The sequence below is a fragment of the Rhinatrema bivittatum genome, chromosome 3 (assembly GCF_901001135.1).
Source record: "Rhinatrema bivittatum chromosome 3, aRhiBiv1.1, whole genome shotgun sequence".
NCBI classification, from domain to species: Eukaryota; Metazoa; Chordata; class Amphibia; order Gymnophiona; family Rhinatrematidae; genus Rhinatrema; species Rhinatrema bivittatum.
The window spans coordinates 180,404,145-180,417,805 of record NC_042617.1 but is presented as its reverse complement, the minus strand read 5'-3'; the positions used below and the strand labels follow the sequence as shown (position 1 = coordinate 180,417,805).

General features: G+C 44.8%; 1 protein-coding gene across 9 annotated transcripts in view; it reads right to left on the bottom strand.

Moving 5' to 3' along the window:
- Positions 1–13,661, bottom strand: part of PLD5 (phospholipase D family member 5) — a 718,242-nt gene that overhangs the window by 273,933 nt on the left and 430,648 nt on the right. For all 9 annotated transcript variants that reach the window (XM_029593995.1, XM_029593996.1, XM_029593990.1 and 6 more), the window contains one exon: positions 10,814–10,997. In XM_029593995.1, the coding sequence (XP_029449855.1) occupies positions 10,814–10,997 (184 nt within the window). The remainder of the gene's footprint in view (positions 1–10,813; positions 10,998–13,661) is intronic.

Sequence of the window (13,661 nt, the reverse complement as noted above, 5' to 3'; positions counted from 1 at the left end):
TGCTATACCTCGGTATATAAAAAAATGCTAAATAAATAAATAAATAAATAAATATCTATCTCTGGGGTGGCGGGTTCCAAGAGATAAATAAATGCCACATAAGGGTTTGGATGCTTAATCCCTGGTGAATCAGGTCAGAAGCAGAGTGGAGGGTGTTAATGGAATGTCTATGATAGTTCCACCTCTTGCATGCCCCAAATATATATTTTTTTCAGGTGATGCCAAATACATTTTTGTCATCTCTGACTAGCCTCACATTTTCTCAGAATGAACCATTTTAAGATAGTTGATAGTTGATAAAATATGAATACTCAGGTGTTATTTGCTGTAAACAGCCCTACATAGCTTCCTAGTAATTCTGTATCACATTAGGATCAACTATGGTGAAGGTGACTAGAAGTATCAAGGCACCTTATTAAAGGGAGCCTTTAAAATCTTGGTTATCGTTATATAAAACTGCTAGCTCCTCATGTCCCGGGGTTCCACTCCAGTCTATCTTCAATATTTCCCTTGAAGTACTAATGCAACAAACATTTCAGGATTAGTGAAAAAAACAGGAAAATCTTTTTTGCAGATAGTGCCTCATAGCATTGAATAAATGCACAATTTGGAATGAATAAGTAAATCAAAAACTAGCAGATCTGATTACAGAGGCACTCGGAGGCTTCAATGGAACTTTTGTTTTACATAGATTTTGTACAATAGTCTAGTGAGTCTATAAATAATTTTATAGTTCACTTGTCCAGCACTGTATTAAATGCTTTTAAAGGCTACCACAGTACAAATGTTCTCCAGCCAACTAACATCCTTATGTTATTTTTATTCTGCTTGTGGAACACCATAAAGACAGCCTTATTGAATGGCAATTATATTGCTCTGACACTAGGACAATTAACTGACTGGGCTGTAATTCCAGTTCCTTGGCATGATTGTGTCCTTTCTTGTTTAGAAATGTCTTTATTACTTCATGAGAATATCACAATACCTCAGAGGCCAGGCTGAAAAACATCATCTCATGCAATCTGGGTCTGCCATACATTGGTTTGATTTTTACTAGTAGAGGAGAATTTGACAAACCAGGTGCCTTGCTTTTAAAATTAATGTTAATTTATTTTCTCAATGTAGTCATTCAAAAGGTGATTATCAGGCACATGGCTCTCATTCATGACAACTAAAAATGTCAGTCTAATTGGAAAATTAGGCAGCTTCCCCGATGTTATGACACATTACTGTTCCCTGCAAAAGCACTAGCGTAACCGCAAAAGCTTAAAAATCTGAACACAGTCACAGGAAGCTATGGCAAGTCCTGCTTTAATTGGTCGCCATAGCATTTGGCAGCTTGATGACTTGCTCTGGCTTCATCCTTGTGTTTCAGAATACGCCTGTGTCCTGGGATGACATCCATTAAAAGCTCCTTCTGTGCAGCTGATTCAGAAGGCATTTTTCAAAGTCATTCATAGGAGGGCGGGGGAGAGGGGTGCAAATAGTGATTCAGGCATGTAAATTGGCTGTCTGAAAAGTTCCCTCCCACTGTGTGCATTTCCTAAAGGTGTTCCTGGCGGGGGGATCTTGTTTAAGTTAAGTTGGGAGAGGAAAACAACACACGGAGATTGCATTTTCAACTCTAAGCACATATCAAGCCTCAGCACGTATCCTTACTAACTCCAGAAAACGTGACCACATCACTCCTACCCTTATCGAACTCCACTGGCTACCAATACAATCTCGTATCCTTTTCAAAGTTCTTTTCCTCATTCATAAAAGCATCATCAACGAAAACACTGACTGGATCAACCCCCCACTGCTTATCTGCACATCTACCAGACCTACTCGTACTGCCCTCCAAGGCACACTCCGCACCCCCTCTATCAAATCTATGAAACTTATTTCCACAATGAACAGAGCTTCTCCCTGGCCGGCCCCACCCTGTGGAACTCTATGCCCCCAGACTTGCTCACTGAAACATCTACACTCAAATTTAAAAAAAACCTAAAAACCTAGCTATTCTTACAGGCCTACCCTTCCCACAATAACCATCCTCCCGATGACCTCCTAAGCTGTGTATAGTACATTCCCTGTATTACCCTTTACAATGTGCTCCCACTGACTTTTTCTCACAATAACCTTCTTCTCGTTGACCTCCTGAGCTGTTTTATAGTGCTTTCCATGTATTACCCTTACAATGTCCTCCTGCTGATTTTTTCCTCATCCGCTACCCGGTTGAGGAACAGTCGTACCCTGTAAATAGTTACCCAGTTTCCATATTATCATGTATTTCTCTTGTACATATAGTTATTTTCAATGTAATATTATCATGTTCTTCCCTTGTATGCATAGTTTTTGTTCAATGTAATGGCACTGCCAAAAAGTTTTAAGTTATCTGTAAACCGACACGATGTGCAAACGGTTGTCGGTATATAAAAACCTATAAATAAATAAATAAAATAAGCACATTTTTTCCCTTTACAATAAAAACAACACCAAAAAAAACCAAAACCTGCACAAAAAGCAGACTTTGAAATACGTCATGGGAAAGAAGCAACCACTGGCATTTTGCACCTGCTTTGTCCAGGGGGTGCTTTTTGAATGGAGAATAACATGCGTGGTTTGGAAAAGGCAAAATCTGTGTGAGTTGTTCTCCTCTCCTAACTTAACCACAGCCCCCCAGAATGCCTCCTCTCGGTGCTGAACGCTGCATGGGTGACGGTGGCTTCGTGTCCTCACCAGCTTTCTCCCTGTTTTACATCTTTTGGGGGGATTTTGCATTTTGATTCCTCCTCCCCATTCTTTACACCATCCCCTTTTTGGGATGGCTCTTGCCCTTTATATACTGGGTGAGCATGCCTAGGTCATACTGTCTGAGGAACTGGGGGGGGGTTGGAGCTAGGAAGGTGTTTTTGGAGGAGGGTGTTCCTGGTAGGCCCCACAGCTTACCTACTGGAGATTTTTTTTGTGGTTAGAATGCGAGTTTGTGATTTTGACCAATTTCCCAATTGAAGGTTGATTACATCCTTGCGGGCAGGGCTGCCCTTCCCTCATCCCTGTGACCAGTTAACAGTGAGAGACAGATTACTGGTTTAGAAGACATTTTCCTGGTATCCTGTAAGGAGGGACTTTTTTTTTTCTATTATTACCTTCTGCTTATGATTTTGAGAGTGAAGAAATCTTCTCAACCTTCAAGGGGAGGGCATATTGGACATTGATTCAAATCAAGGGAGAAGAGCTAAGAGGAAGTGCACTGTGATCAAAGAAACTGCTTTTTATCTTAATTATTTTTTCCATTTTGGCATGTATCTTGTTTTTTAAGTAGAAGTAAACCTGTTTTTTGTTGAACACCACTATTGGACTACTGGCTGTGTTTCTCTGTGTGACCTCAACTTATTGAGAACTCTCCTAAAGATTGAGACTGAGTGAGTTACTGACTGAATTTTGTACCTCCCTGCCAGTGGAACCCCGACTACTACCATTGTGAGATGACAGAGAGAATAAGAGTTCCAGGATGTTAGTTTATTTATTTATTTATTTAAAATATTTATATACCATTTTACCAGTACAACATTGACCAAAGCGGTTTACAATGGTAGTAATATAAAGTTCAAATAAGATAAAAATAATAAAACAAAGTTAGAATAAAAATATAATCTACTTCATGATCAATATAAATAAAATATTTTAAAAGAAGAACATTAAAATAATTAACTGTTATTTTAAATAAAAGTATAGAACGAAAAGAAGAGATACACAAACATAACAACCCTGGGAACTGTGTGGCCCCTTTATTCTGTCTACAAAATAAAGAGGGGTTTACCCATATTGGAGGACTTGTTGCGCGTCCCGGCTGTGCTAGGCCTGCGCCCGGGCCTCCTCACCTCGCTCGTGCTCCAGCAGGTCCCGGTCCGACCTCTCCCGCAGCCAGCTCCCTGCATCCGCGGCGCCTCGTGGCGGCGTCCCTAGGTCCTTCGGGGCCTTCGAACTCCCAGCTCTCCTCACGATGGGCCTCGGCGTCCTCCTCCGGGTCTGGTACGCCCCTAGGCACGCACGTGCAGACCACCCGGCCCTTTAAAGGGCCAGGGGCGGGAAACCGCTCTGCAGCATGCAGTGATGATGTCACTTAACACAGTATTTAAGCGAGGGCTCGCTCCTCAGCCCCTCGCCTTGGCATACGGGTCGTCACCTCTGTGTGAGCTAATTGCTGTCCTTATTCCTGTGTTCCTGTTCTTGTTCCAGTGTTCCCATGGTCCTTCCTGTGTTCCAGCGCCTGTTCCTGTAGTCCTTTGTTCCTGAGTCTTGTTCCACGTTCCGCAACCCAGGTTGTACTTCTCTTGGACTGATACCTGGTATTGACCTTGGCATGCTTCTGACTACGCTTGGACTGATACCCAGAACTGACCTTCGCTTGCTCCTGACCACGCTTGGACTGGTACCCAGAACTGACCTTCACTTGCTCCTGACCACGCTTGGACTGATGCCCGGAACTGATCTTCGCTTGCTCCTGACCACACTTGGACTGATACCTGGAATTGACCTTTGCTTGCCCTCTGACCACGCTTGGACTGATACCTGGAACTGACCTTTGCTTGCTCCTGACCATGCTTGGACTGATACCTGGAATTGACCTTCGCTTGCCCTCTGACCATGCTTGGACTGATACCTGGAACTAACCCTTGCTTTGGCTGACCATCCTCGGACGGATACCCTGGCTTTGACCCTTGTGCTCCATTCAGACACGTTCTTCGCTTCTCCTGTGACCACCAGGTCTGCCTGCCTTGACGCTGCCCACAGCTTTCCTTGAGCTAGACCACTAGGCGCTGCCTACTCTGCCCGGAGGACTTTCAGTTCCTGCCTCATACCCATGGTCTCCGGTACTCTCTGTTCCAGTCTAGCTCATCTGTTCACCATCAGCCGTGCACCTCTTCTCCTTATGGGCACACCTCTCCATCATCTCTCCGGGAGATCCCCAGAGGCCCACCTAAGCCCAGGCAGTCCGGTAATCCAAGGGCTGAACCCGTAGAGCCCATGGACCGTTATTGGTGAAGTTCCAGCTAGCTTCTGTCTCCTTGTGTGCTCCGCCTCCTGGCGGCAGGCACCCTCTGGGTTCCCCCAGAGGGCCGTACCAGTCCTCCGCCAGGCCAAGGGTCCACCTCCAGTGCAACAGGACTAGCATGCAAAATGCAGGTACAAAGTAACTGTGCATGGGGGCAGATGCAAAGTACTCACCGTAAAGTTCATGTAAATTTGAAAATGTGATCCCCCACAAATACTTTGACTACCTCAACTTGTCCCCACACCTTTTCTTTATTCAGGTAAAAGTATGCGCGGCAATCTGCAGTAAAGCATTTGGTTATTGCCCCTTTAGTTCTTAGGCCCTGAAGAGAGTAATTTTCAAAGGCATTTCCATAGGTAAAACAGTGCTTGTTATAAAACTGCCCTCCCAAGGTAAGGTTGCCTCTCTGTTGAAAAGTACTCCTTTTTTAATTCAAGACTGGCATTGGTTCTGTTGCTTGGTAAAAAAGTTATTTTACAATGTTGGTTAAAGGAAGATCCTCCCACCTTAACTCAATGGAAGAACTTAGGGGCAGATTTTATAAATCTGCGCACACGTGTACTTTTGTTCGCGCACCAGGCGCAAACAAGAGTATGCGGGATTTTAATAGATACGGCGTAGCCGCGTGTATCCATTAAAATCCAGGGTCGGCGCGCGCAAGGCTGCCCAAAATCGGCAGCCTGCGCGCGCCGAGCCGCACAGCCTGCCTCCGTTCCCTCCGAGGCCGCTCCGAAATTGGAGCGGCCTCGGAGGGAACTTTCCTTCCACCCCCCCCGCACCTTCCCTTCCCTTCCCCTACCTAACCCACCCCCCCGGCCCTATCTAAAGCCCCCCCCTACCTTTGTCGGCAAAGTTACGCCTGCTGGAAGCAGGCGTAACTTTGCGCGCGCCGGGCCGGCTGCCACGCTCTATGTTCCGGTCCGGGGGGTGGTCCGGAGGCCGCGGCCATGCCCCCGGAACCCCCCCGGGCCGAAACCACGCCCACGGCGCCGCCCCCAAAATGCCGCGTCACTCGCGACACACCCCCGAAACGGCGCATCACTCCCGGCACGCCACCGACACACACCCCGACACGCCCCTCCATGCGCGTCCCGGGGCTTGCGTGCGCCGCCGAGCCTATGCAAAATAGGCTCGGCGCGCGCAGGGGGGGTTTGGGGTAGGTTTTCGGGGGGGTACGCGCGTACCCCTTTGAAAATCTACCCCTTTGTGCATTTCATGTGTGTTTTTGAAAAATATGTTGAGCAAATAGATTGCTTGAAGAAGAGAAAGATTTTTTTACGAACTTGGGACCTTTATATTCAGTCCTTACCCCATAAAGTTCGAAGTCAGATTTTGAACGATGTTTAGAGGACGTTTCTGAACTCTTCTTATGTAGGTTACTATGTGTGTTCTTTTAGAGGCCTTGTTGGGGGGGGGGGGGGGAAGGGGGAGACACTTACAAGAAATAGGGGCACTGGTAAGAGTCCACCAGTGTTCCTGAGTTGTACTTTTTGACTTTGTCTGTGTCTATTTATTTGAAAATTCATTAAAAAGATAAACTATAAAACTGCCCTCCCAATATGTGAGTAAACTTATATACGTATTTCCTGTATGTGCATAGGTTTACTTGGCTTAAGCATAGCCATTCCCAGGGGCGGGGATGGGGAGAGATTTGAACATGCATCCATTTATTAAAAAGTTTTTATATTCTGCTTATATTGGACAAACCATGCTGAATGGTTTACATCATAAACATAGATATGAATAAATAAGACAGCACTAAAACATACCAAAACAAACAAACATCAGTACATATATTAAAAGGCAGTAGCAGTTTGAGCAAAATTAAGAAAATGCCAGGTGAAATAATTGAGAATCGGTCCCAAGGAAATAATCTGTGTACCATCAGTCTCCCTGAAAAATCTGAAGGCGGCATTTCTTTCTGAGAGGATTCACACATTTCTTAAGATGAAGGTGAAGCATGGTGCAGGTTAACAGTGATAGAGCTCTCAGAGCCCTGTGGCTGGTCCTGACTGAGGGTGGAATGCCAAGAGCTATTATTCTGCCTTTGGTGAGAATGCGAGGACTGCAGGAGATATTTTTCATCAAGGGAGAAGAATTTTTCAAGACTTCTCCATGGACTTACAGTGTCAGAAGCAAAGTTTTGGATTTTCAAAAGTATGCACATAAATGTTGCTGAAAATCTACTGGGCACAAATTAACAGATGCAATATTGTGTGGGTAGTTTGGGTGGGATAATTTTCAAAGCTGTTATAATCTGGTATGTTTGTAGACCCTGGATTGGGGTAAGAGATGACTCCACCCAAAGGGAGGAGCCCTCTGGGGACTCACCCCGATAGGCGTGGCCTCAGTTGAGACGGACACAACAGCAAAAAGACTTTATTGCACTGGAATGTAGAAAACCCACCAAGTGGGAAGAGAGAGAAGCACAGTCCAGAGGAATGGGTAGCTCAATGATGATATCCCTGGTAGTGGTTCGCGGAGCAGGGTACCCCGGGGAATTCCTCCTTCGATGGAACTTCTCTGTATTGATCCGGTAGTGGCCCGCAGCACTGGGTACGCCGAGAATCAGAGGAGAATGTTGAGAGTAGAGCAGGAGGTCAGCAGAGCTTAACAGCAGATGGTACTCACTGTGAAGTGTGCAAAGAAGGTTGCTGAGGCGAACACGGTAGTGGCCCGAGGCATGGGTTACACCAGAGGTTCCGTCAGCTGAAGGCAGCAAAGTCACAAGGCTGAACCAGACAAAGCCCAGAATGGATGAAGAGAGACTCCAGGCAGAAAGGCCCTCCGAGGAGCGGATAGCTAGAACGTGACAAGGCCCCCAAGGAGTGGGTACCTAAAGCATTCGAGTCTCTGGGTCAGGAATGAGTTCAGCGTAGCGAAGTAAAGCATCTCCGAAGGAGTGGAATTCAGCAGGAAGGAAGTCCTTGCTAATTCATGGGTAGATCAGACCGGCTGGCTCAAATACACACAGGCAGATGACATCATGCGGAGGGGACGCCCCCGAGGTTCCCGCCATGACGTGTATAAGATGGGGCCTGGCGCGCGCATGGGTGCCGTAGGTAATCCCCGATTCAAGATGGTGGATGGGATTGCCCACGCCGTCCCAGGAATGTTGAGGAGAGTGTCATGCAGAGGCAGAGGTCGCCAACTGTCCGAGAATTACTGATGCAGGAAAAAAGGTGAGCAACAGAGGTCACAGCCGTCTGCGACTGTCGGGCGCAACAAAAGCAAACTTATATGTGTACATTTGATTTCAAAATTGGTATAACTTACGCATGTATTTGCTGACTTTCTTATGCAGGCTGTTACAAAATTGCCCCCTAAATATACCGGAATTCATCTCTTAATATTCATTATGGATATCTTGACAGCTAAACATGTTGAAGGGGCCCTGAGAAACACTGAGTTACGCCCATTGGTCGCAGCTGGCTGCGACCACTTCTGCTCACCTCTTTCTTCACCTCCCTAACTCCATGGGGTAGATTGGCAGCATCCGCTAGCTACTTACGACCTGCCTACTGCTTCCAGGCCTCCCGGGTTGGCATGGACGCTGCCGACCGCCATCTTGCCATCTGATCTCTCTAGGCGCTCACGTGCGCACACAGGCCAGTCTTATCCACGTCATGGTAGGTACCTTGGGGGCATCCCTTCCAGATGATGTCAGGATCTGTGGATATTTAAACCTGCTGGCCCTCTCCAAAGAGAATTTGGCAAAGAGTGACATCTTTGCTATTTCCTCCTCGCTTCCTGAGGACCCTGCGTTCCAGTTCCGACATGGACGTTTCAGGTACCTGCTCCTCGGGGGCCTCTTTCTCATCCTGGATATCTGCTCCTCGGAGGGCCTGACGCCTGGAACTCCATCTGCTCCGTTCCTCGGGGATTCCTGGAACCAACTCGCTCCTTGTGAGTACTCCACCCTGCGGATCACTTTCTACCTACTAAGTGCCTATCTGGTGTACCCCGCACTGCGGTCCATTACCACCACTACAGAGAGCTCCATCAGAAGTGCCTGCTCTATGGATCTTTACCATGCTATTGAGGACCTCACAGGCACACCCCGTCTTGCGGACCGCTACCAGACCGACCTAGGACCCTCACCGGTGTACCCCGCGCTACGGGCCATTACCACCTCCACCTAGGGCCTCGACTGTGCTCCTCTTTCTACGGACCGCTGTCACCTCTTCTGAGGGCTTCATCTGCCCTTCCTACTCTGCAGGTGTTACCATCCTTACCGAGGACATCATTGGTGTACCCCACCCCATGGGTGGGGTACACCCATGGGGTGGGGTACACCCATGGGGTGGGGTACAAGGTCTCTTCGGTGTACCCCGCTTCGCGGGCCACTACCATCTCTACAGGAGACCTCTCTGGTATACTTGCTTCACGGACTACTACCAGCGCTATGGAGGTATTCCCTCAGGGCACTACCTATCTCATCGACCCAGTGTCTCAGGGCCTGTGTGGACTCTCTCTCTCTCCCTGGCACCCCCTACTCCACGGGTAGTGTTTCTATCTCTTTAATAAAGACTCTAGTCATTTTGTGCCTTCCTCTGCTGAGACCTAGCCTCCCGACAGTGAGGTTCATGAGGCTCCTCCCCGTGGGCGGTACCACCTCTCACTTCGGCCCAGGGTTCACACCCCTTCTGACATCACAGAATCCTAACACACTGTCCTTGAAATTGTAAGCCAATTCAGTTTCATTATTAGGCTGGTGTTTGATGAGTTAAGTATTTTCTGTAGTGTAATAAGGCTGGATAACACTGCTGGAATTATCAACTTTTGCCTTTAATGGTAATTTAAAAAAATAATTATGTGTCTTATTCTATTTAAAATTATAGTATATTTTGTGCATAAAAAGAACATAATCTATATAAGCCAAATTTCCCATTACCTTCAGCATTACATAGCTAAAGAGACTCATAAAAGGGAAAATAATTTGCATGGCTTTGAAATAGGGCATAAACTTTTGTCCTGATGCATGTGTGCCATGCATACATCATGCTCTGAGCATGTCCACTGTGTTCCCTTTGCTCCCATTTCAGACAAACATTGCATGCTGTCATCTGGGGAAACTCAGATCCAAAAAGAAATAAAAGATGGAAGGAGAGATTGAATTGAGGCTGATAAGGCGAAAGTGGGTTCAGAAACTGCTCATATTTGTTATCTAAAAAAAACTCTATAAAAAGGCAATTTAGGTGAGATGATCCCATACCCACCATGGCTATAGTTTTTAAGAAAAGATGCATTTTTATTTTGGATTAGCTGAACTGACTAATATCTTTTTTTTGTTTCACGTTTTGGGTTTCAGGGGAATTGAACCCATGATGAATACCAAACATTCCCTTCTATAGAGCTTGGAGGATTTCAGCATTATACCATTATCGAGAAACAGTGTACTCTCTGTCCCAGAGAAAACATTATTAGGGAGAATACTCATGAAAGCTGAATGTGTACTGTGTGTATTGCTAGAATTTATGAATTTGCACTTGATCTACCTGTTGTCCATACAGAAGATCTGGACAGCATGTACTGCCAGAAATAACATGGTACATCTGTCTTTCCTTTCTTTCACCACTTTCTGGATAAAGCCCTTCTTGAGCTTAGCATAGCACAGTATAGCTTTTTAATTTAAGACACATCTTTCCACCAAAGTGCCCATGGTGAACTATAACAATCAATTCACTTTAGATAGATGAAGTCATCCTAATTTACAAAAGAAAAGAAATTTGAAGCTAGAAAAAAATTCAGTCCGGTAATAAAATGTACCTGTCGTTCTGATAGATTGCTTTGTGTAAAGTTGTCAGAGCAGAGGTCCCAGGAGGAAGAAACAATGTCCACAGATTTTTCAGCCATGTTAAGCAAGTTCATCCAGCCTTGGAAAAGAGACAGATGAGAAGTAGCATTTTCGGAATAGGTGAGCCCGTCAGGAATGTTTTCCACCAGTGTTACCCTGAAAAAAGAAAAAAAGAACTTAAGCATTAGCCTTTGTCTAACTTTCTGTATATAAAACAGAAAGCATCATATGGAGAATAAATATATGTTGAAGGACTTTGTTTTTTACTGAATGAATAATTAATGTTGAAAAGTTGTAAGATGAAGCCTAGTGTTTTTTTCTCCACAAAAATGATTTACAGTTACGATTTCACAGCATAATTAGAAATAATTGTAGTGATAGAATAGAATGGTGATTAGAAATTCTTTTAGAGTTAGCCTGTGACACCTCAGGATCCAATTTTAAAGTTGATTGTTCTCATTGACAATCTTACTACAGTCCTCTGGTACAGAACATACTTTTAATGAATCATTAAATACTATTGTTAATAGATTGGCAATTTCATCTTTAATTCCTTTAGAATTCTTGGATGAATGACAATTGCTCTTAATGATTTGCTATTTTTTAATCTACATTTCAAATAAATAAATAATATATTCCAAAGGAAAAGAAGGCTTACGAGATCATTATGTCTGTGCGTGTGTGCTTGTGTGTGTGTGTGTTTTTCAGGACATGTCAGGGGAAACATTAGTGATATATTGGGTTTTTTTGCACATGTATGAACTGTAGATGTGTGCAGATTCATGTCCTGGGAGGTAGGCTCCTTTAGTTCTCAGTGGAACTTCTAAATGGATCAATTTATCTATAAATCTATCAATTAGAATTAATACTGTGTATTAGACAGAGATTGAAAATGTGAAGAACTTTGGTGTATGGGCAGGGCCAATTAGGCCCACGAAGAACTGAACCACTAATTGAACTGCACAGACTGGGGTAGATTTTCAAAGGGATATGCGCGTACCCCCTGAAAACCTATCCCAAACCCCCCCTGCGCATGCCGAGCCTATTTTGCATAGGCTCGGCGGTGCGCGCAAGCCCCGGGACGTGCGAAAGTCCCGGAGCTTGCATGGAGGGGCGTGTCGGGGGCATGTCGGGGGGCGTGCCGTTAGTGACGTGGCATTTTGGGGGCGTGCCGCGAGTGACGCGGCGTTTCGGGGGTGGGCCCGGGGTTGTGGCACCGGCCCGCGCAGGTTGCACAAATGTGCACCCCCTTGCGCACGCCGACCCCGGATTTATAAGATACCCGCGGCTACGCGCATAACTTATAAAATCCAGCGTACTTTTGTTCGCGCCTGGTGCACGAACAAAAGTACGCCCGTGCGTACATTTATAAAATCTACCCCATTGTGAATATAAATATTTAGGATTTGTTAAGCCTTTTGACTTCTCTTTTCTGTTAAGCTCTCTGTCTTCTCTGGAAAAATAAACCACTGAATTTGTGTGCTAATGGTGAATCTCTGAGGCCCTCAGGAAATCTACATTATTGAGCTATCTATAGGTCATATTACACTGACCTTTTTGAACCAATTCCTGGCAGGTCCCCTCCATCCTGCACCACTGAATATATCCAGATATATTTACTAATGAGGATGTTGGAGAGATATCTATTCCAGAGATGGTTTTCAAGGGTGATGGGTCAGATGAACTGAACCAATTCACTGTGAACCTGGAAGATGTAGTAGGCCAGATTGACAAACTAAAGAGTAGCAAATTACCTGGACCAGATGGTATGCATCCTAAGGTACTGAAGGAACTAAAAAATGAAATTTCTGATCTATTAGTTAAAATTTGTAACCTATCATTAAAATCATCCATTGTACCTGAAGATTGGAGAGTGGCCAATGTAACCCCAATATTTAAAAAGGGATCCAGGGGCGATCCGGGAAACTATAGACCAGTGAGACTGACTTCAGTGCCAGGAAAAATAGTGGAAACTATTCTAAAGATCAAAATCGTAGAGCATATAGAAAGACATGGTTTAATGGAACAGAGTCAACATGGATTTACTCAAGGGAAGGGGTTAATAAACATGTGGATAAAGGTGAACCGGTAGATGTAATGTATTTGGATTTTCAGAGAGTTTTTGACGAAGTCCCTCATGAGAGGTTTCTCAGAAAACCAAAAAGTCATGGGATAGGAGGCGGTGTCCTTTCGTGGATTACAAACTGGTTAAAAGACAGGAAGCAGAGAGTAGGATTAAATGGTCAATTTTCTCAGTGGAAAAGGATAAATAGTGGAGTGCCTCAGGGATCCGTACTTGGACTGGTGCTTTTCAATATATTTATAAATGATCTGGAAAGGAACATGACGAGCGAGGTTATCAAATTTGCAGATGATACAATATTCAGAATAGTTAAGTCACAAGCAGATTGTGATACATTACAGGAGGACCTTGCAAGACTGGAAGATTGGGCATCCAAATGGCAGATGAAATTTAATGTGGACAAGTGCAAGGTGTTGCATATAGGGAAAATTAACCCTTGCTGTAGTTACACGATATTAGGTTCCATATTAGTAGCTACCAACCAGAAAAAGGATCTAGGCATCATAGTGGATAATACTTTGAAATCATCGGTTCAGTGTGCTGCAGCAGTCAAAAAAGCAAACACAATGTTAGGAATTATTAGGAAGTGAATGGTTAATAAAACAGAAAATGTCATAATACCTCTGTATCGCTCCATGGTGAGACCGCACCTTGAATACTGTGTACAATTCTGGTTGCCGCATCTCAAAGAAGATATAGTTGCGATGGAGAAGCTACAGAGAAGGGCAACCAAAATG